This window comes from Pseudophryne corroboree, unplaced genomic scaffold (assembly GCF_028390025.1).
Source record: "Pseudophryne corroboree isolate aPseCor3 unplaced genomic scaffold, aPseCor3.hap2 scaffold_1181, whole genome shotgun sequence".
NCBI lineage: Eukaryota > Metazoa > Chordata > Amphibia > Anura > Myobatrachidae > Pseudophryne > Pseudophryne corroboree.
Window position 1 is genome coordinate 137,126 of NW_026967806.1, and position 23,069 is coordinate 160,194.

General features: G+C 47.8%; 1 protein-coding gene across 2 annotated transcripts; it reads right to left on the bottom strand.

Moving 5' to 3' along the window:
- Window positions 1-1,833: 1,833 nt before the first annotated feature.
- On the bottom strand, window positions 1,834-22,651 carry LOC134990570 (oocyte zinc finger protein XlCOF7.1-like). Of its 2 annotated transcripts, none has more exons than XM_063950700.1 (6): window positions 22,484-22,651; window positions 21,163-21,351; window positions 19,796-19,874; window positions 19,580-19,677; window positions 19,232-19,439; window positions 1,834-4,067 (listed from the first exon to the last, which is right to left on the bottom strand). In XM_063950700.1, the coding sequence occupies exons 1-6, from the start codon at window positions 22,559-22,561 to the stop codon at window positions 3,187-3,189; spliced, it is 1,533 nt and encodes a 510-aa protein (XP_063806770.1). In that variant the 5' UTR covers window positions 22,562-22,651; the 3' UTR covers window positions 1,834-3,186. The 2 variants fall into 2 exon arrangements, with proteins under 2 accessions (XP_063806770.1, XP_063806769.1); XM_063950699.1 differs by having other exon boundaries at window positions 1,834-4,070.
- Window positions 22,652-23,069: the final 418 nt, after the last annotated feature.

Below are 23,069 nucleotides of genomic sequence, written 5' to 3' on the forward strand. Positions count from 1 at the left end.
TGGACAAGGGGATGAGAGTACACTGGGTTTCCTTTGCATCTGCTGCCCTTTGTGTGCCCTTTGGACAGTGGACAAGGGGATGAGAGTACACTGGGTTTCCTTTGCATCTGCTGCCCTTTGTGTGCCCTTTGGACAGTGGACAAGGGGATGAGAGTACACTGGGTTTCCTTTGCATCTGCTGCCCTTTGTGTGCCCTTTGGACAGTGGACAAGGGGATGAGAGTACACTGGGTTTCCTTTGCATCTGCTGCCCTTTGTGTGCCCTTTGGACAGTGGACAAGGGGATGAGAGTACACTGGGTTAGGCCAGAGATGAGAGATCTGTTGTACTGAAACCCTCACCTTAGCCGGGGAGTGAGGGGGGCACCACACAATGGGGAGGCGGTCGGTAGAGTTAAAACAGTCAAAATTCCAACAGGGTCAAAAGGTCAACGGAGTCGACATGTTTTTATGGTTTTTTCATGCTTTTACTTTTTTCCATTCACTATACACGTCACAAACTATTTCCTTTAGTAACCTTGTGGCGAGCAAAGGGAACTACTGAAAGAAAAACATATTGTTAGTAAGAGAAATAATACTTCTCAAGCCGGGGGAAGAGAAATGCTGATGCACACTCTAAGCACTAAGAACACTTATTAGCACACATTTAAGCAAATATGCGGGTACATGCACCGCGACCAGGTGATTTCATCACATGGGTCCCTAACATCTCTAATACTATCACATTATATACATTTATATAGGTCTTATCTTCAAATAAAGCCCTTATTAATGTGTGGTCAGCAATGTAGGAACCTGCGCTAATTAAAACACATGAAGGTAGATGGGAGGGGTGCCAATACCAAAGTGAAGGAACCTTACATTCAAGTGTACAATATATACACAAATATAGAGGAAAAAAAGGGAGGGACTGGACTTATCAAGCTGTCAGTGCCGGGACATGGTCCTGGGCACAAGGACCATAGGTACCCACATTGGTTGTGGTTGGACGCACGTTTCGCCGCAAGAAGGCTTGTTCACCAAGGTAAGTGTGAGAGGGCCTAGTGCTCCTATTTATACCACATGAGGCATATGTTCAGTTAATTGGGAGGGCTGTTTGGGGAGGAGCCAAAAGTTCAGCCCATCGGAGATTCAAAATTCCTGAACCAGTAAGGAGTAGCTTGTGCATTGCCATAGTGACAGGGGGAGTGGTTAATGGACCTAAGATGGCAGCTGAAAAATGCCCTCCCCCACCCCATCCACACAATGAGAGAAGGTGATCTTACAGAACAGGAAACAGGTAAACAACAAAAACATAAAACTGCAGGTATAAGATGTAATGTAACACACGTAATAGATGGTCACATAGAACCGGGATCAGGATACGATGTATATGGAGAGGTCAGACAGAAAGCTTCCCCCATGCAGACACATTTCCCCTTCTGTATATGTAATGTATGGTGTAACTAGATCTGACTCCTGTCATTCTCACCAGTAATAATGTTACTTATACATTTCCCCTTCAGTATATGTAACGTATGGTGTAACTAGATCTGACTCCTGTCATTCTCACCAGTAATAATGTTACTTATAGATTTCTCCTTCTGTATATGTAACGTATGGTGTAACTAGATCCGACTCCTGTCATTCTCACCAGTAATAATGTTACTTATACATTTCCCCTTCTGTATATGTAACATATGGTGTAACTAGATCTGACTCCTGTCATTCTCACCAGTAATAATGTTACTTATACATTTCCCCTTCTGTATATGTAATGTATGGTGTAACTAGATCTGACTCCTGTCATTCTCACCAGTAATAATGTTACTTATACATTTCCCCTTCTGTATATGTAACATATGGTGTAACTAGATCTGACTCCTGTCATTCTCACCAGTAATAATGTTACTTATACATTTCCCCTTCTGTATATGTAACGTATGGTGTAACTAGATCTGACTCCTGTCATTCTCACCAGTAATAATGTTACTTATACATTTCCCCTTTTGTATATGTAACATATGGTGTAACTAGATCTGACTCCTGTCATTCTCCTCAGTAATAATGTTACTTATACAGCACTTTCCTCCCAATAGCACTCACAGAACTTTACATTCACATTTACACAGAGTAAAATATACACAATTAGTAGAACAGAATAAAGGACTCAGCATGTGGGATGTATTATGTAGGGAGTGAAGGAACATTAATGAAACGCGTGAGTTACAGTCATCAGTCTGTTTGTGGTCTCCAGAGTGGAGGTCTTTTGGACTGTGTGAGGTAGCAGGTTCCATGATCAGGGCTACAATGCTAATAGATCATCCTCAAATGAATTACTGGAGATTCATGGTACTGCTGGTAACAGTCCTTCATGTGCAGATGGAAGCAAGCAGGGCAGTAAGGAGGCAGAAGCTGCTTCTGGTACCATGGACCCTGGTCATGTAGGGCTGGGAGAGTCAGTAAGATTATGTAATAGAGTCACCATCTTACAGGCAGCCGGTAAAGGGAGCAGAGAATGGGTGTTATGTGGCAGGAACTGGCTGGTTAGGTAACAGCCTGGCTGCTGCATTCTGTACAAGCTACAAGCGGTGCAATTCTTTTGCTGGGAGACCCAGGTAGAGGACATTGCCTTAGTCAATGCGTGATGATACAAGTGCATGTATGACTGTAGGTAGGGCTTCTGAGAGAATCAGGTGCTTGATTTTGGATATGGTCCACTGATGAAAGAACAAGGATTCGAATGTGGCCGATACCTGATGTTGTGTCAGACACAACCCAAAACTCCGCACATGATCAGCATTTTGTAACTCTGAACCCACATGCATAAGTTCAGTTGATTGGCAACGCTGTAGTCTTGTTGGTGACCTTCTACCATAAAAACCTCTGTTTATCCAGGACTGAGTCACAGACAACTGGCATCACCCACACCTGGAGCTCAGCTAGACAGCCACTTAGGATTGGTATTGGGTTTCCGAGTACACAGAGCAAAAGACAGGTCATCTACATAGCAGTGGTAGACCAGGGCATGACGTCTAATTGTTTCACCCAGTGGCCGCAGGTATATTGCAAAAAGCATAGGAGAAAGGACAGGACCTTGAGGAACATTGCATGGTAATGGTGATGAGATTAAAAAGGTTCCTCACTTGTGTGATGTCTATTGTGTGCAACAGAGCTGATTATGACACTCAGAGCATGGAAATGCTTTTTCACCTATGACTTCTCCGATGTCTAACCAGATCTGATAGCTGTGTAAAACATTTCCCACACTCAGAACATGAAAATGGTTTCTCACCTGTGTGACTTCTCTGATGTATAACAAGTTCTGGTTTACGTCCAAAACATTTCCCACACTCAGAACATGAAAATGGTTTCTCACCTGTGTGACTTCGCTGATGTACAGAGAGATATGATTTATGTGCAAAACATTTCCCACACTCAGAACATGGAAATGGCCTCTCACCTGTGTGACTTCTCTGATGTTTAACAAGATCTGATTTATGTGCAAAACATTTCGCACACTCAGAACATGGAAATGGTTTCTCACCTGTGTGACATCGCTGATGTTTAACAAGATTTGATTTCAATGTAAACCATTTCGCACACTCAGAACATGGAAATGGTTTCTCACCTGTGTGACATCGCTGATGTTTAACAAGATTTGATTTCAGTGTAAAACATTTCCCACACTCAGAACATGGAAATGGCTTCTCACCTGTGTGACTTCGCTGATGTATAACAAGAGCTGATTTATGTGCAAAACATTTCCCACACTCAGAACATGGAAATGGCCTCTCACCTGCCTTAGCTGGCTGATGGGTAATAAGCTTTGTGTTCTGTGTAAAACTTTTGGCATCTATAGAACAGGGAAACACTGTATCTACTGTCAGAGCTGTAACAGATGCACCAATATCAGAGTGATCAGGAGAACATTTCCCAGGACCAGAGGGATCAGCTAATAGAGCTGGATGTAGAATTGGGGTAATGGGGTTAGCTCCTGGAGAATCCTGTCTACTGTCATTATCTTTTATTTCACAATCCGGGGATAACATTAGATGTCCTTCTGAGATGTTCCTGCTTGTGTGTCCATCTGCTGGAAGTAAAAAACATTATGCACATATGAATTTTCATGAAGCAAATTAAAATAGGATTTTAATACCTACCGGTAAATCCTTTTCTCTTAGTCCGTAAAGGATGCTGGGGACTCCATAAGGACCATGGGGTATAGACGGGATCCGCAGGAGACATGGGCACACTATAAGACTTTAAAAGGGGTGTTAACTGGATCCTCCCTCTATGCCCCTCCTCCAGACTCCAGTTAGAGAACTGTGCCCAGGGTGACGGACATTTCGAGGAAAGAATTTATTGTGTAAACACGGTGTCATACCAGCTCACACCTCGAACATACCGCAGAACGTGGCATTCAAGAGAATACCAGCCAACGGCATGAAAAATACTCAGCCACATGCTGAGAAAATATGCAACACAACCAGTGTGTCAACACAGACAATAAGCATGGCATGAACAACTTCAGCAACAGTCTGACAGAAAAGAAACATCCCAAGAGTGTAACCATAACCAATAACTGCAGACACAGTACACACTGGGATGGGCGCCCAGCATCCTCTACGGACTAAGGCCCTCATTCCGAGTTGATCGGTCGCAATGCGAATGTAGCAGAGTTACACACGCTAAGCCGCCGCCTACTGGGAGTGTATCTTAGCTTCTTAAAATTGCGACCGATGTATTCGCAATATTGCGATCACAAACCTCGTAGCAGTTTTAGAGTAGCTTCAGACTTACTCTGCCTGTGCGATCAGTTCAGTGCTTGTCGTTCCTGGTTGACGTCACAAACACACCCAGCGTTCGCCCAGGCACTCCCACCGTTTCTCCGACCACTCCTGCGTTTTTTCCGGAAACGGTAGCGTTTTCAGCCACACGCCCCTAAAACGCTGTGTTGCCGCCCAGTAACACCCATTTCCTGTCAATCACATTACGATCGCCGGAGCGAAGAAAAAGCCGTGAGTAAACTTACTTTCTTCATAGCAAAGTTACTTGGCGCAGTCGCAGTGCGAACATTGCGCATGCGTACTAAGCGGATTTTCACTGCGATGCGATGAAAAACACAGAGCGAACAACTCGGAATGAGGGCCTAAGAGAAAAGGATTTACCGGTAGGTATTAAAATCCTATTTTCTCATACGTCCTAGAGGATGCTAGGGACTCCGTAAAGACCATGGGGTTTATACCAAAACTCCAGACCGGGCGGGAGAGTGCGGACAACTCTGCAACACTGATTGAGCAAACATGAGGTCCCCATCAGCCAGGGTATCAAACTTGTAGAGCTTAGCAAAAGTGTTTGAACCCGACCAAATAGCCGCTCGGCAAAGTTGAACCGCCGAGAACCATCGGGCATCCGCCCAAGAAGAGCCCATCTTCCTAGCAGAATGGGTCTCCACCGACTTCGGCAAGGGCAATCCAGCTGTAAAACGAGCACGCCGAATCGTATCACAGATCCAGCGTTTTACAGACTGCATAGACGCAGGCGCCCCAATCATGTTGGGAACATACCGGACAAACGGAACCTCTGTTTCCCCATTCTGAGCAAAATTGCCGACATAAATATTCAAAGCCCTGACTACATTGAGAGACTATAAATCAGCCAATATTTAAATAACCACAGGCATCAAAATATGCTGGTTTCTGCAAAACACAGAAGCCACCTTTTGGCAGAACTATTATCCGAGTTCTCAATTCCGCTCAATCCACATGGAAGATCAAACAGGGGCTCTTGTGAGACAAAGCCGCTACTTCCGACACCCGCCTTGCGGATGCCAAAGCCAATAACATGACCACTCTTCAAGAGAGAAATTTTAACACAACCATTCAAAAGGTCCAATCAATGTGACCCAAGAAAACGCAACACCACGTCAAGGTCCCACGGTGCCAACGGGGGCACAAATGGAGGTTGGATGTACAGTACTCCTTTCACGAAAGTCTGAACTTCTGGAAAGGTGGTCAATTCTTTTTTTTTTTAAAGAAAATTTATAAGGCAAAAACTGCACTGAAATGGAGCCCAACTTTAGGCCTAAATCAACACCTGCTTGCCCGTTACTTCTTTTCTAGCCTGAAGAAGTGTGGAAATGACTTCACTGGGAATACCCTTTCGGGCTAACGCAGCCACGGTAAGTCTTGAAATACGCCCGGATCTTGGTGTAACAGTTCCTCAAGTAGAGGAAGAGGCCCGGTATCTTCTATGAGTAAATCTTGAAGAACTGGATACCAAGCCCTCCTTGGCTAGACCGGAACAATGAGGATCGCCTGAACATTTGTTCTTCTTACGTTTAACACCTTCAGAAGAGTGAAAGCGGAGGGGACACATAGACCGACTAAAAACACCCGAGGTGTCACACGGGCGTCCACTGCTATAGCTTGAGTGTCCCTTGACCTAGAGGCGAGACGCCAACCTGTCCAATTGAGGCACTCCTCAAAGACTTGTCACTTCTGTGAAAACTTCTCGATGACAACTGTATTTCTCCTGGATGGAGATCGCATCAGCAGAGGAAATCTATTTCTCCGTCGTTTACATCCGTAACGAAGACTGCTAATATAGCGTTTACCAGTCTTTCCACCCAGCAGAAAACTTTTGCGGCTTCTGCCATTGCCACTTTGCTCCTTATTCCGCCCTAGCGGCTTACTTACGCCACTGCTGTCAAGTCGTTCGACAGAATGAACACGGGCAGATCACGAAGCATATGTTCATTGAAAATAGCTCTTAATTCAAGGAAGCTTATTGCAGACAAGCTTCCCAGCTTTACCTTTTCCTCTGGAAATACTTCCCTTGCAAGGACTGCTCCCCAGTATCGGAGATCTGCATGCATGGACACCAGGATCTCATCCTGGATTCCGAACCTTCGTCCCTCTAGGAGGTGAGAACTGAGCTGACACCACAGGAGCGATATCCTGGCCATTAGGATTATATTCCGGCGCCTGTGCAGGTGAGATCCGGACCACATTTCCAACTGGCCCCGTGAAAACCACTCTGGCATTTGACCTGCTCACCGAAAAGGCCTCTTAGGCCGCACCATCTTCTTCATCAATGGAACATATTGATGGTTTGTCACTGCAAATCTGATCCGACTCCGGATCCTCAGACCTCTTTCCACAGGAACACAGAACTTCAACCATTCAGTATCTACTCTGATACCCACCTCCGACATCTGCGTCGTTGGGAACAACAGCCATTCCCTGTGTTGAAGAACAGTCAGAGAGAAACAACGATTTTCACCACTTGTTTCTGTACCTCGTCTTAAACAGGAGAGCGTCTCAGTACAGATTACCAATGGGTGCGCTTCAGCACCGTTATAATTTTAGCGCTGTAATTCTAGATACATATGTAAATATCACCAAATTGCTCCCCAATACTTGTAAGGAGAGTGGAGGTCCGGGCCAGCGTCTCTGCAGCGGCTGTGAAGAGAGAAAATGGCGCTGGTGAGCTGTGCGGCTAAGCCCCGCCCCTTCCCGGCGCACTGTAGTCCCGCTTACATTTTAAATTCTATATACTGGTGGGGGTATCGTATACGGGGCCCGGGCACTGAATATGCCTCTTTTGCCAGTGAAAAGATCCTCAGTAACTTGATGCTCAGGGCGCTCCCCCCCAGCGCCCTGTGAGTGCCGTTGGTGTGTGGGAGCATGGAGCGCAGCGCTACCGCTGTACCTCCGTTACTGAAGTCTTCTGTTCTTCTAATACTCACCTGGCTTCTTTCTTCTGGCTTCTGTGAGGGGGTGACGGCGCGGCTCCGGTAACAAGCAGCTAGGCGAACCAAGTGATCGAACCCTCTGGAGCTAATGGTGTCCAGTAGCCTAAGAAGCAGAGCCCTTAACTCAGAAGAAGTAGGTCTGCTTCTCTCCCCTAAGTCCCACGCTGCAGGGAGCCTGTAGCCAGCAGCCTCCCTGAAAATAAAAAACCCAACATAAAGTATTTTCAGAGAAACTCAGTAGAGCTCCCCTGTGTGTGACCAGTCTCTCCTGGGCACAGAATCTAACTGGAGTATGGAGGAGGGGCATAGAGGGAGGAGCCAGTTCACACCCACTCAAAGTCTTATAGTGTGCCCATGTCTCCTGCGGATCCCGCCTATACCCCATGGTCCTTACGGAGTCCCCAGCATCCTCTAGAACGTATGAGAAATATTGTATAATTTATGTTAAAAAATGGCAAATTACTATAACTTAGTAGAGAAGACCCAGGATGTTACATGGTAAATTATATAATACTGTAACTGACATTAACCAGCACTATAGTTCTGGCATTGGTTTTATGTTTAATTAAAAATACTAGGAAGCTTGGACTGGAGTATAATACACACTCAAAGAGTGTGGGGAGTAGACAGGTCAGGTCTCTGGGCTGGTAACACACAGTGACATGATGTGAGGGGGGAGTGCAGGAGTATAATAGGGGCTGATGGCTCCTGATGTATGAGATACACCAGAGAGTGTGGGGAGGAGACTGGTCAGATCTCTGGGCTGGTAACACACAGTGACATGATGTGAGGAGAGCAGGAGTATAATAGGGGCTGATGGCTCCTGATGTATGAGATACACCAGAGAGTGTGGGGAGGAAACTGGTCAGATCTCTGGGCTGGTAACACACAGTGACATGATGTGAGGGGGGGAGCAGGAGTATAATAGGGGCTGATGTCTCCTGATGTATGAGATACACCAGAGAGTGTGGGGAGGAGACTGGTCAGATCTCTGGGCTGGTAACACACAGTGACATGATGTGAGGGGTAGAGCAGGAGTATAATAGGGGCTGATGTCTCCTGATGTATGAGATACACCAGAGAGTGTGTGGAGGAGACTGGTCAGATCTCTGGGCTGGTGACAGACAGTGACATGATGTGAGGGGGGGGAGCAGGAGTATAATAGGGGCTGATGTCTCCTGATGTATGAGATACACCAGAGAGTGTAGGGAGGAGACTGGTCAGATCTCAGGGCTGGTAACACACAGTGACATGATGTGAGGGGGAGAGCAGGAGTATAATAGGGGCTGATGCCTCCTGATGTATGAGATACACCAGAGAGTGTGGGGAGGAGACTGGTCAGATCTCTGGGCTGGTAACACACAGTGACATGATGTGAGGAGAGCAGGAGTATAATAGGGGCTGATGGCTCCTGATGTATGAGATACACCAGAGAGTGTGGGGAGGAAACTGGTCAGATCTCTGGGCTGGTAACACACAGTGACATGATGTGAGGGGGGGAGCAGGAGTATAATAGGGGCTGATGTCTCCTGATGTATGAGATACACCAGAGAGTGTGGGGAGGAGACTGGTCAGATCTCTGGGCTGGTAACACACAGTGACATGATGTGAGGGGTAGAGCAGGAGTATAATAGGGGCTGATGTCTCCAGATGTATGAGATACACCAGAGAGTGTGTGGAGGAGACTGGTCAGATCTCTGGGCTGGTGACAGACAGTGACATGATGTGAGGGGGGGGAGCAGGAGTATAATAGGGGCTGATGTCTCCTGATGTATGAGATACACCAGAGAGTGTAGGGAGGAGACTGGTCAGATCTCAGGGCTGGTAACACACAGTGACATGATGTGAGGGGGAGAGCAGGAGTATAATAGGGGCTGATGCCTCCTGATGTATGAGATACACCAGAGAGTGTGGGGAGGAGACTGGTCAGATCTCTGGGCTGGTAACACACAGTGACATGATGTGAGGGGGAGAGCAGGAGTATAATAGCGGCTGATGGCTCCTGATGTAAGAGATAAACCAGAAAGTGTGGAGAGGAGACTGGTCAGATCTCTGGACTGGTAACATACAGTGACATGATGTGAGGGGGAGAGCAGGAGTATAATAGGGGCTGATGGCTCCTGATGTATGAGATACACCAGAGAGTGTGGGGAGGAGACTGGTCAGATCTCTGGGCTGGTAACACACAGTGACATGATGTGAGAGGAGAGCAGGAATATAATAGGGGCTGATGTCTCCTGATGTATGAGATACACCAGAGAGTGTGGGGAGGAGACTGGTTAGATCTCTGGGCTGGTAACACACAGTGACATGATGTGAGGGGAGAGCAGGAGTATAATAGGGGCTGATGGCTTCTGATGTATGAGATACACCAGAGAGTGTGGGGAGGAGACTGGTCAGATCTCTGGGCTGGTAACACAGTGACATGATGTGAGGGAGAGAGCAGGAGTATAATAGGGGTTGATGTCTCCTGATGTATGAGATACACCAGAGAGTGTGGGGAGGAGACTGGTCAGATCTCTGGGCTGGTAACACACAGGGACATGATGTGAGGGGTAGAGCAGGAGTATAATAGGGGCTGATGTCTCCTGATGTATGAGATACACCAGAGAGTGTGTGGAGGAGACTGGTCAGATCTCTGGGCTGGTGACAGACAGTGACATGATGTGAGGGGGGAGCAGGAGTATAATAGGGGCTGATGTCTCCTGATGTATGAGATACACCAGAGAGTGTGGGGAGGAGACTGGTCAGATCTCTGGGCTGGTAACACACAGTGACATGATGTGAGGGGGAGAGCAGGAGTATAATAGGGGCTGATGCCTCCTGATGTATGAGATACACCAGAGAGTGTGGGGAGGAGACTGGTCAGATCTCTGGGCTGGTAACACACAGTGACATGATGTGAGGGGGAGAGCAGGAGTATAATAGCGGCTGATGGCTCCTGATGTAAGAGATAATAAGAATTTACTTACCGATAATTCTATTTCTCGTAGTCCGTAGTGGATGCTGGGACTTCCTTAAGGACCATGGGGAATAGCGGCTCCGCAGGAGACTGGGCACAAAGTAAAAGCTTTAGGACTAGCTGGTGTGCACTGGCTCCTCCCCCTATGACCCTCCTCCAAGCCTCAGTTAGGATACTGTGCCCGGACGAGCGTACATAATAAGGAAGGATCTTGAATCCCGGGTAAGACTCATACCAGCCACACCAATCACACCGTACAACTTGTGATCTGAACCCAGTTAACAGTATGATAAACTTAGGAGCCTCTAAAAAGATGGCTCACAACCATAAACAACCCAATTTTTTTGTAACAATAACTATATACAAGTATTGCAGACAATCCGCACTTGGGACGGGCGCCCAGCATCCACTACGGACTACGAGAAATACAATTATCGGTAAGTAAATTCTTATTTTCTCTAACGTCCTAGTGGATGCTGGGACTTCCTTAAGGACCATGGGGATTATACCAAAGCTCCCAAACGGGCGGGAGAGTGCGGATGACTCTGCAGCACCGAATGAGAGAACTCCAGGTCCTCCTCAGCCAGGGTATCGAATTTGTAAAATTTAGCAAACGTGTTTGCCCCTGACCAAGTAGCTGCTCCGCAAAGTTGTAAAGCCGAGACCCCTCGGGCAGCCGCCCAAGATGCACCCACTTTCCTTGTGGAATGGGCTTTAACAGATTTTGGCTGTGGCAGGCCTGCCACAGAATGCGCAAGCTGAATTGTACTACAAATCCAACGAGCAATCGTCTGCTTAGAAGCAGGAGCACCCAGCTTGTTGGGTGCATACAGGATAAACAGCGAGTCAGATTTCCTGACTCCAGCCGTCCTAGAAACTTATATTTTCAGGGCCCTGACTACGTCCAGCAACTTGGAGTCCTCCAAGTCCCTAGTAGCCGCAGGTACCACAATAGGTTGGTTCATGTGAAACGCTGAAACCACCTTAGGGAGAAATTGAGGACGAGTCCTCAATTCTGCCCTGTCTGAATGAAAAATTAGGTAAGGGCTTTTATATGATAAAGCCGCCAATTCTGAGACACGCCTGGCAGAAGCCAGGGCTAACAGCATTACCACTTTCCATATGAGATATTTTAAGTCCACAGTGGTGAGTGGTTCAAACCAATGTGATTTTAGGAACCCCAAAACTACACTGAGATCCCAAGGTGCCACTGGTGGCACAAAAGGAGGCTGTATATGCAGTACCCCCTTGACAAACGTCTGAACTTCAGGCACTGAAGCCAGTTCTTTCTGGAAGAAGATCGACAGGGCCGAAATCTGAACCTTAATGGATCCCAATTTTAGGCCCATAGACAATCCTGCTTGCAGGAAATGTAGGAACCGACCCAGTTGAAATTCCTCCGTAGGGGCCTTCTTGGCCTCACACCACGCAACATAATTCCGCCAAATGCGGTGATAATGTTTTGCAGTTACATCCTTCCTGGCTTTGATCAGGGTAGGGATGACTTCATCTGGAATGCCTTTTTTTACTTCTAAGCAGCTCAGGAGAGCCACCTAGATTGCACCCTTCTCGGCCGGGCACAAAATCTTAACTGAGGCTTGGAGGAGGGTCATAGGGGGAGGAGCCAGTGCACACCAGCTAGTCCTAAAGCTTTTACTTTGTGCCCAGTCTCCTGCGGAGCCGCTATTCCCCATGGTCCTTAAGGAAGTCCCAGCATCCACTAGGACGTTAGAGAAAAACCAGAGAGTGTGGAGAGGAGACTGGTCAGATCTCTGGACTGGTAACATACAGTGACATGATGTGAGGGGGAGAGCAGGAGTATAATAGGGGCTGATGGCTCCTGATGTATGAGATACACCAGAGAGTGTGGGGAGGAGACTGGTCAGATCTCTGGGCTGGTAACACACAGTGACATGATGTGAGGGGGAGAGCAGGAGTATAATAGGGGCTGATGCCTCCTGATGTATGAGATACACCAGAGAGTGTGGGGAGGAGACTGGTCAGATCTCTGGGCTGGTAACACACAGTGACATGATGTGAGGGGGAGAGCAGGAGTATAATAGGGGCTGATGTCTCCTGATGTATGAGATACACCAGAGTGTGTGGGGAGGAGACTGGTCAGATCTCTGGGCTGGTAACATACAGTGACATGATGTGAGGGGAGAGCAGGAGTATAATAGGGGCTGATGTCTCCTGACTTCACTCTAAGAAAATAAGATTTTACTTACCGATAAATCTATTTCTCGTAGTCCGTAGTGGATGCTGGGACTCCGTAAGGACCATGGGGAATAGCGGCTCCGCAGGAGACAGGGCACAAAATAAAAGCTTGAGTATCAGGTGGTGTGCACTGGCTCCTCCCCCTATGACCCTCCTCCAAGCCAGTTAGGATACTGTGCCCGGACGAGCGTACATAATAAGGAAGGATATTGAATCCCGGGTAAGACTCATACCAGCCACACCAATCACACCGTACAACTCGTGATCTGAACCCAGTTAACAGTATGATAAATGCAAAGGAGCCTCTGAAAAGATGGCTCAACAATAATAACCCGAATTTTTTTGTAACAATAACTATATACAAGTATTGCAGACAATCCGCACTAGGGATGGGCGCCCAGCATCCACTACGGACTACGAGAAATAGATTTATCGGTAAGTAAAATCTTATTTTCTCTAACGTCCTAAGTGGATGCTGGGACTCCATAAGGACCATGGGGATTATACCAAAGCTCCCAAACGGGCGGGAGAGTGCGGATGACTCTGCAGCACCGAGTGAGAGAACTCCAGGTCCTCCTCAGCCAGGGTATCAAATTTGTAGAATTTTGCAAACGTGTTTGCCCCTGACCAAGTAGCTGCTCGGCAAAGTTGTAAAGCCGAGACCCCTCGGGCAGCCGCCCAAGATGAGCCCACTTTCCTTGTGGAATGGGCTTTTACTGATTTTGGCTGTGGCAATCCTGCCACGGAATGTGCAAGCTGAATTGTACTACAAATCCAACGAGCAATCGTCTGCTTTGAAGCAGGAGCACCCAGCTTGTTGGGTGCATACAGGATAAACAGCGAGTCAGATTTCCTGACTCCAGCCGTCCTGGAAACATATATTTTCAAGGCCCTGACAACGTCCAGCAACTTAGAGTCCTCTAAGTCCCTAGTAGCCGCAGGTACCACAATAGGTTGGTTCATGTGAAATGCAGAAACCACCTTAGGTAGAAATTGAGGACGAGTCCTCAATTCCGCCCTGTCAGAATGAAAAATTAGGTAAGGGCTTTTACATGATAAAGCCGCCAATTCTGACACACGCCTGGCTGAAGCCAAGGCCAACAGCATCGACACCTTCCACGTGAGATATTTTAAATCTACTGTAGACAATGGTTCAAACCAATGTGATTTTAGAAATCTCAACACAACATTGAGATCCCAAGGTGCCACTGGAGGCACAAAAGGAGGCTGTATATGCAGTACCCCCTTGACAAATGTCTGAACTTCAGGTACTGAAGCCAGTTCTTTCTGGAAGAATATCGACAAGGCCGAAATTTGAACCTTAATGGACCCTAATTTTAGGCCCATAGACAGTCCTGTTTGCAGGAAATGCAAGAAACGACCCAGTTGAAATTCCTCTGTAGGGGCCTTCTTGGCCTCACACCACGCAACATATTTACGCCAAATGCGGTGATAATGTTTTGCGGTTACTTCCTTTCTGGCTTTTACCAGAGTAGGGATGACTTCTTCTGGAATGCCCTTGTCCTTCAGGATCCAGCGTTCAACCGCCATGCCGTCAAACGCAGCCGCGGTAAGTCTTGGAACAGACAAGGCCCCTGCAGTAGCAGGTCCTTTCTTAGAGGTAGAGGCCACGGTTCGTCCGTGAGCATCTCTTGAAGTTCTGGGTACCAAGACCTTCTTGGCCAATCCGGAACCACGAGTATAGTTCTTACTCCTCTCCGTCTTATGATTCTCAATACTTTTGGTATGAGGGGCAGAGGAGGGAACACATACACTGACTGGTACACCCACGGCGTTACCAGAGCGTCCACTGCTATTGCCTGAGGGTCCCTTGACCTGGCGCAATATCTGTCCAGTTTTTTGTTTAGACGTGACGCCATCATGTCCACCTTTGGTTTTTCCCAACGGTTTACAATTTGGTGGAAGACTTCTGGGTGAAGTCCCCACTCTCCCGGGTGAAGGTCGTGTCTGCTGAGGAAGTCTGCTTCCCAGTTGTCCACTCCCGGAATGAACACTGCTGACAGTGCTATCACATGATTTTCCGCCCAGCGAAGAATCCTTGCAGTTTCTGCCATTGCCCTCCTGCTTCTCGTGGCGCCCTGTCTGTTTACGTGGGCGACTGACGTGATGTTGTCCGATTGGATCAACACCGCCTGACCCTGAAGCAGAGGTTTTGTTTCAATTAAGGCATTGTAAATGGCCCTTAGTTCCAGAATGTTTATATGAAGAGATGTTTTCATGCTTGACCACAAGCCCTGGAAATTCCTTCCCTGTGTGACTGCTCCCCAGCCTCTCAGGCTGGCATCTGTGGTTACCAGGATCCAATCCTGAATGCCAAATCTGCGGCCCTCTAGTAGATGAGCACTCTGAAGCCACCACAGGAGAGACACCCTTGTCCTTGGCGACAGGGTTATCCGTTGATGCATCTGAAGATGCGATCCGGACCATTTTCCCAGTAGATCCCACTGAAACGTTCTTGCATGGAATCTTCCGAATGGAATCGCTTCGTAAGAAGCCACCATTTTTCCCAGGACCCTTGTGCACTGATGCACTGAGACCTGTCCTGATTTTAGGAGGTTCCTGACTAGCTCGGATAACTCCCTGGCCTTCTCCTCCGGGAGAAACACCTTCTTCTGGACTGTGTCCAGAATCATTCCTAAGAACAGTAGACGTGTCGTTGGAATCAGCTGCGATTTTGGGATATTTAGAATCCATCCGTGCTGACTTAGCACTACCTGAGATAGTGCCACTCCGACTTCTAACTGTTCCTTGGTTCTTGCCCTTATCAGGAGATCGTCCAAGTAAGGGATAATTAAGATGCCTTTTCTTCGTAGAAGAATCATCATTTCGGCCATTACCTTGGTAAAGACCCGAGGCGCCGTGGACAATCCAAACAGCAGCGTCTGAAACTGATAATGACAGTTTTGTACTACAAACCTGAGGTACCCTTGGTGAGAAGGGTATATTGGGACGTGGAGATAAGCATCTTTGATGTCCAGCGACACCATATAGTCCCCCTCTTCCAGGTTCGCTATCACCGCTCTGAGTGACTCCATCTTGAATTTGAACCTTTTTATGTAAGTGTTCAAAGATTTTAGATTTAAGATTGGTCTCACCGAGCCGTCCGGCTTCGGTACCACAAATAGTGTGGAATAATACCCCTTCCCCTGTTGTAAGAGGGGTACCTTGATTATCACCTGCTGGGAGTACAGCTTGTGAATGGCTTCCAGAACTGCCTCCCTGTCGGAGGGAGACTTTGGTAAAGCAGACTTCAGGAACCGATGAGGAGGAAACGCCTCGAATTCCAGTTTGTACCCCTGTGATACTACCTGTAGAATCCAGGGATCCACTTGCGAGTGAGCCCACTGCGCGTTGAAATTCTTGAGACGGGCCCCCACCGTGTCTGAGTCTGCTTGTAAAGCCCCAACGTCATGCTGAAGACTTGGCAGAAGCAGGGGAGGGCTTCTGCTCCTGGGAAGCGGCTGCATGGTGCAGTCTTTTTCCTCTTCCTCTGCCCTTGGGCAGAAAAGAGTGGCCTTTTGCTCGCTTGTACTTATGGGAACGAAAGGACTGAGTTTGAAAAGACTGTGTCTTTTTCTGCTGATGTGAAGTAACCTGGGGTAAAAAGGTGGATTTTCCAGCCGTTGCCGTGGCCACCAGGTCTGTTAGACCAGCCCCAAATAACTCCTCCCCCTTATACGGCAATACTTCCATGTGCCGTTTGGAATCTGCGTCCCCTGACCACTGTCGGGTCCATAATGCTCTTCTGGCAGAGATGGACATTGCGCTTACTCTTGATGCCAGGGTGCAAATATCCCTCTGTGCATCACGCATATATAGCAATGCATCCTTTAAATGTTCTATAGTTAACAAAATATTGTCCCTATCCAGGGTATCAATATTCTCAGTCAGGGAATCCGCCCATGCGACTCCAGCACTGCACATCCAGGCTGATGCGATTGCTGGTCGCAGTATAACACCAGTATGTGTGTATATACTTTTCAGGATATTTTCCAGCCTCCTATCAGCTGGTTCTTTGAGGGTGGCCGTATCAGGGGACGGTAACGCTACTTGTTTAGATAAACGTGTGAGCGCCTTATCTACCCTAGGGGGTGTTTCCCACCGCGCCCTAACCTCTGGCGGGAAAGGGTATAGTGCTAATAATTTATTAGAAATTAGCTGTTTTTTATCGGGGGAAACCCACGCTTTATCACACACCTCATTTATTTCATCAGACTCAGGAAAAACTATTGGCAGTTTTTTCACACCCCACATAATACCCGCCTTTGTGGTACTTGTAGTGTCAGAAAGGTTCAATGCCTCTTTCATTGCCGTGATCATGTAACGTGTGGCCCTACTGGACATTACGTTTGTCTCGTCACCGTCGACACTAGACTCAGTATCTGTATCTGGATCCGTGTCGACCCACTGAGGTAGCGGCCGTTTTAGGGCCCCTGAGGATGTCTGAGACGCCTGAACAGGCACTAATTGATTTGCCGGCTTTCTCATGTCGTCAACAGTTTTTTGCAAATTGCTGACATTATCACTTAATTGCTTAAACACAATCATCCAGTCAGGTGTCGACTCCCTAGGGGGTGACATCACTAACACAGGCAACTGCTCCGCCTCCACCTCATTTTCCTCCTCATACATGTCGACACACGCGTACCGACACACAGCACACACACCGGGAATGCTCTGATAGAGGACAGGACCCTACTTAGCCCTTTGGAGAGACAGAGGGAAAGTCTGCCAGCACACACCCAGCGCTATATATATACAGGGATAACCTTATATAAGTGGGTATCCGGACTCCAGGTCGACAGCACAAAGGTCGACACACTTTAGGTCGACGCCAATTGGTCGACACACATTAGGTCGACAGGGTCAAAAGGTCGACAGGGTCAAAAGGTCGACAGGAATAAGGTCGACATGGAAAAAGGTCGACATGAGTTTTTCATGATTTTTTTCTTTTTTTGAACCTTTTCATACTTAACGATCCACGTGGACTACGATTGGAACGGTAAAGTGTGCCGAGCGAAGCGGTAGCGGAGCGAAGGCACCATGCCCGAAGCATGGCGAGCGAAGCGAGCCATGCGAGGGGACACGGTGCACTATTTCGGGTTCCCGGTCACTCTACGAAGAAAACGACACCAAAAAAACATAAAAAACTCATGTCGACCTTTTTCCATGTCGACCTTGTTCCTGTCGACCTTTTGACCCTGTCGACCTTTTGGCCCTGTCGACCTAATGTGTGTCGACCAATTGGTGTCGACCTAAAGTGTGTCGACCTTTGTGCTGTCGACCCTGAGTCCCAGACCCATATAAGTGTTAATCCCTTCTAGCTGCTGTTTTGTTATTATCTGCTGCCAAAATGCCCCCCCTTCTCTTTTTTACCCTGAATCAGAAGCAGGACTGCAGGGGAGAGTCAGGGAGCCGTCCTTCCAGCGGAGCTGTGAGGGAAAAATGGCGCCAGTGTGCTGAGGAGATAGGCCCCGCCCCTTCACGACGTCCTCATCTCCCGCTTTTTCTGCGTAAAATGGCAGGGGAAAAAATACATCCATATAGCCCTGGAGCTATATGTGATGTATTCCTTTAGCCAGCTAAGGTATTTGAGTTATATTGCGTCTCAGGGCGCTCCCCCCCCAGCGCCCTGCACCCTCAGTGACCGGAGTGTGAAGTGTGCTGAGAGCAATGGCGCACAGCTGCGGTGCTGTGCGCTACCTTAGTCTTGAAGACAGGATGTCTTCTGCCGCCGCTTTCACCGGACCTCTTCGTCTCTTCTGGCTCTGTAAGGGGGACGGCGGCGCGGCTCCGGTGACCCATCCAGGCTGAACCTGTGATCGTCCCTCTGGAGCTAACGTCCAGTAGCCTAAGAAGCCCAATCCACTCTGCACTCAGGTGAGTTCGCTTCTTCTCCCCTTAGTCCCACGGTGCAGTGAGCCTGTTGCCAGCAGGACTCACTGAAAATAAAAAAACCTAACTAAACTTTTATTCTAAGCAGCTCAGGAGAGCCACCTAGATTGCACCCTTCTCGGCCGGGCACAAAAATCTAACTGGCTTGGAGGAGGGTCATAGGGGGAGGAGCCAGTGCACACCACCTGATACTCAAGCTTTTATTTTGTGCCCTGTCTCCTGCGGAGCCGCTATTCCCCATGGTCCTTACGGAGTCCCAGCATCCACTTAGGACGTTAGAGAAAATACATATTCCTCATTAGTTTTTACTAACAGAGGAGGGTGTAGGATAAGAGATTGTTGTAGTGACTGAGCAAGGAGAATATATGACTCTTTCCTGTAATAAGTGGTTATTACTCACCTGTGCTGATATCTGTAGGGATCTCCTCCTCCATACACTGCTGATCTCCCCTCACATACGTCTCTTCTTCTCCCTCTGTATCTTCTGCCTTCATATCAGTCACATACGTCTCTTCTTCTCCCTCTATATCTTCTGCCTTTATATCAGTCACATACGTCTCTTCTTCTCCCTCTATATCTTCTGCCTTTATATCTGACAGACCTTCTACCTAGATAACCCCAAAAAACGATACATAATGACACTTACATAGAGTCAAAAGAAGCGGAGGTGAAATAGTATATAATTTGGTCATGCTAAAACTGTTGCAGAGCATGCTGGGATGTGGGCGAGACCCTAAATCCCACCAACCTGATCCTCCTTTCGGATCCTGTGATTCTCCCCTGTACAGTCCTGGGAATACAGAGGACGGGGACATCTCTCTGGGGTATCTCTGTTACTGGGCCCATCTGTAGGAGACACACAGTGACTGAGTACAGTGTATATATGTGATTATCAGATGATGTGTGTATATAGGGGCCCCCATACCTGCTCTCCCCTGTACAATACATGACAGTCTCCTCTTACCCAGTGATGTGAGGGGACGGTGATTCTCCATCATCACGTCCTTGTACAGACCCCTGTGTTCCTCTATATACTCCCCCTCCTGCATGGAGACATAGACAGTGACATAATGACACAGAGTGATACAGTCATCACCCAGACACATCCCCTGGTGTTACTGTATAATGTACCATTCCCAGCAGTCACCCCTCCAGTCATCACTCAGACACGTCCCCTGGTGTTACTGTATAATGTCCCATTCCCAGCAGTCACCTCTCCAGTCATCACCCAGAAGCATCCCCTGGTGTTACTGTATAATGCCCCATTCCCAGCAGTCACCTCTCCAGTCATCACCCAGACACGTCCCCTGGTGTTACTGTATAATGTCCCATTACCAGCAGTCACCTCTCCAGTCATCACCCAGACACGTCCCCTGGAGTTACTGTATAATGTCTCATTCCCGGCAGTCACCTCTGCAGTCGTCACCCAGACACGTCCCCTGGTGTTACTGTATAATGGCCCATTCCCAGCAGTCACCTTTCCAGTCATCACCCAGACACATCCCCTGGTGTTACTGTATAATGTCCCATTCCCAGCAGTCACCTCTCCAGTCATCACCCAGACACATCCCCTGGTGTTACTGTATAATGTCCCATTCCCAGCAGTCACCTCTCCAGTCATCACCCAGACACGTCCCTGGTGTTACTGTATAATGCCCCATTCCCGGCAGTCACCTCTCCAGTCATCACCCAGACACGTCCCTGGTGTTACTGTATAATGCCCCATTCCCAGCAGTCACCTCTCCAGCCATCACACAGACACGTCCCTGGTGTTACTGTATAATGCCCCATTCCCAGCAGTCACCTCTCCAGTTATCACCCAGACACATCCCCTGGTGTTACTGTATAATGCCCCATTCCCACCAGTCACCTCTCCAGTCATCACACAGACACATCCCCTGCTGTTACTGTATAATGTCCCATTCCCAGCAGTCACCTCTCCAGTCATCACCCAGACACGTCCCTGGTGTTACTGTATAATGCCCCATTCCCAGCAGCCACCTCTCCAGTCATCACCCAGACACATCCCCTGGTGTTACTGTATAATGTCCCATTCCCAGCAGTCACCTATCCAGTCATTACTCAGACGCATTCCCTGGAGTTACTGTATAATGTCTCATTCCCGGCAGCCACCTCTCCAGTCATCACCCAGACACATCCCCTAGTGTTACTGTATAATGCCCCATTCCCAGCAGTCACCTCTCCAGTCATCACCCAGACACATCCCCTGGTGTTACTGTATAATGTCCCATTCCCAGCAGTCACCTCTCCAGTCATCACCCAGACACATCCCCTGGTGTTACTGTATAATGCCCCATTCCCAGCAGTCACCTCTCCAGTCAGCAGCTGAATGATCTTGTTGGTGAGTTCCAGGATCTTCTGGTCATTGTGTCTCTCATGTATCAGTGAGTGAGGAGGAAGCACCGTGATGGGGCTCTGAGTCCTGCTCAGTCCGTCTGACACAAGGGTACAGCTGCTGGGTGTCTTACACTCATTGGATGTCTTCACTACTGTGTAATCCTGTGTAACGAGGGAAACATCAAATACCAATGTATACACTCCCAGACCCCCTCACCTCCCCAGTCATGTCTCTGTATTATTACTATAGATATAAGTGATGTCACTGTGACACTCCCAGATCCCCTCACCTCCCCAGTCTTGTCCCTGTATTATTACTATGGATATGTGACGTCAGTGTAATACTCCTAGATCCCCTCACCTCCCCAGTCATGTCCCTGTATTATTACTATAGATATAAGTGACGTCACTGTGACACTCCCAGATCCCCCACCTCCCCAGTCATGTCCCTGTATTATTACTATAGATATAAGTGACGTCACTGTGACACTCCCAGATCCCCTCACCTCCCCAGTCATGTCCCTGTATTATTACTATAGATATAAGTGACGTCACTGTGACGCTCCCAGATCCCCTCACCTCCCCAGCCTTGTACCTGTATTATTACTATAGATATAAGTGACGTCACTGTGACACTCCCAGATCCCCCACCTCCCCAGTCATGTCCCTGTATTATTACTATAGATATGTGACGTCACTGTGACATTCCCAGATCCCCCCACCTCCCCAGTCATGATCCTGTATTATTACTATAGATGTTATGTCACTGTGACGCTCCCAGATCCCCTCACCTCCCCAGTCATGTCCCTGTATTATTACTATAGATATGTGACGTCACTGTGACGCTCCCAGATCCCCTCACTTCCCCAGTCATGTCCCTGTATTATTACTATAGATATAAGTGACGTCACTGTGACGCTCCCAGATCCCCTCACCTCCCCAGCCTTGTACCTGTATTATTACTATAGATATAAGTGACGTCACTGTGACACTCCCAGATCCCCTCACCTCCCCAGTCATGTCCATGTATTATTACTATAGATATGTGACGTCACTGTGACATTCCCAGATCCCCCCACCTCCCCAGTCATGATCCTGTATTATTACTATAGATGTTATGTCACTGTGACGCTCCCAGATCCCCTCACCCCCCCAGTCATGTCCCTGTATTATTATTATAGATATAAGTGACGTCACTGTGACGCTCCCAGATCCCCTCACCTCCCCAGCCTTGTACCTGTATTATTACTATAGATATAAGTGATGTCACGGTGACACTCCCAGATCCCCTCACCTCCCCAGTCAGCAGGTAAATGATCTTCAGGGTGATTTTGATTATCCTCTTAGTCTTGTGACTCTTGTTTGGGTCCATCCTCAGTGATTCAGAGAGAATACAGAAAATGTGAATTGCAATAAAGACAGCTGGTGTGCCTATGAATAAATATACACAACACAGATTACACATGTAACATGGTAAAATGGGATTTTGGTACTTACCGATAAATCCTTTTCTCAGAGTCCATAGGGGATACTGGGGTGCAGTTTACAGTGGGGTATAAACATGGTCCATGGAGCCGATGCACAATATTTTTTTTAGTCTGTGTGTGCTAGCTCCTCCCCTCTATGCCCCTCCCCATTAGGCCAGTTAAGATAACTGTTCCCGTAGAGAGACGGAACATAACTGGAGAATAGAAGATATAGAATATATAATAGAACATACTAGAGAAAACTGGAATAGAACCAGAACAAAACTGGAAGCAAAGTGTAACAGCCGGCAGAGAACCAACACACAACATGAACAGTCGTGCAGAAAGAACAGTACAGGGTGCGCACCCAGTATCCCATATGGACTCCGAGAAAATGATTTATCGGTAAGTATC

Excerpts from the sequence above, each read along its gene's own strand:
- LOC134990570 (XM_063950699.1), bottom strand. The coding sequence starts at position 22,561 with ATGGACCCAAACAAGAGTCACAAGACTAAGAGGATAATCAAAATCACC. Across the intron at positions 19,678-19,795 it reads CCGTCCCCTCACATCACTGG|ATGGGCCCAGTAACAGAGAT; the intron begins GTAAGAGGAGAC and ends TGTCTCCTACAG. Across the intron at positions 4,071-19,231 it reads CCCTACAGATATCAGCACAG|CAGATGGACACACAAGCAGG; the intron begins GTGAGTAATAAC and ends TTTTACTTCCAG.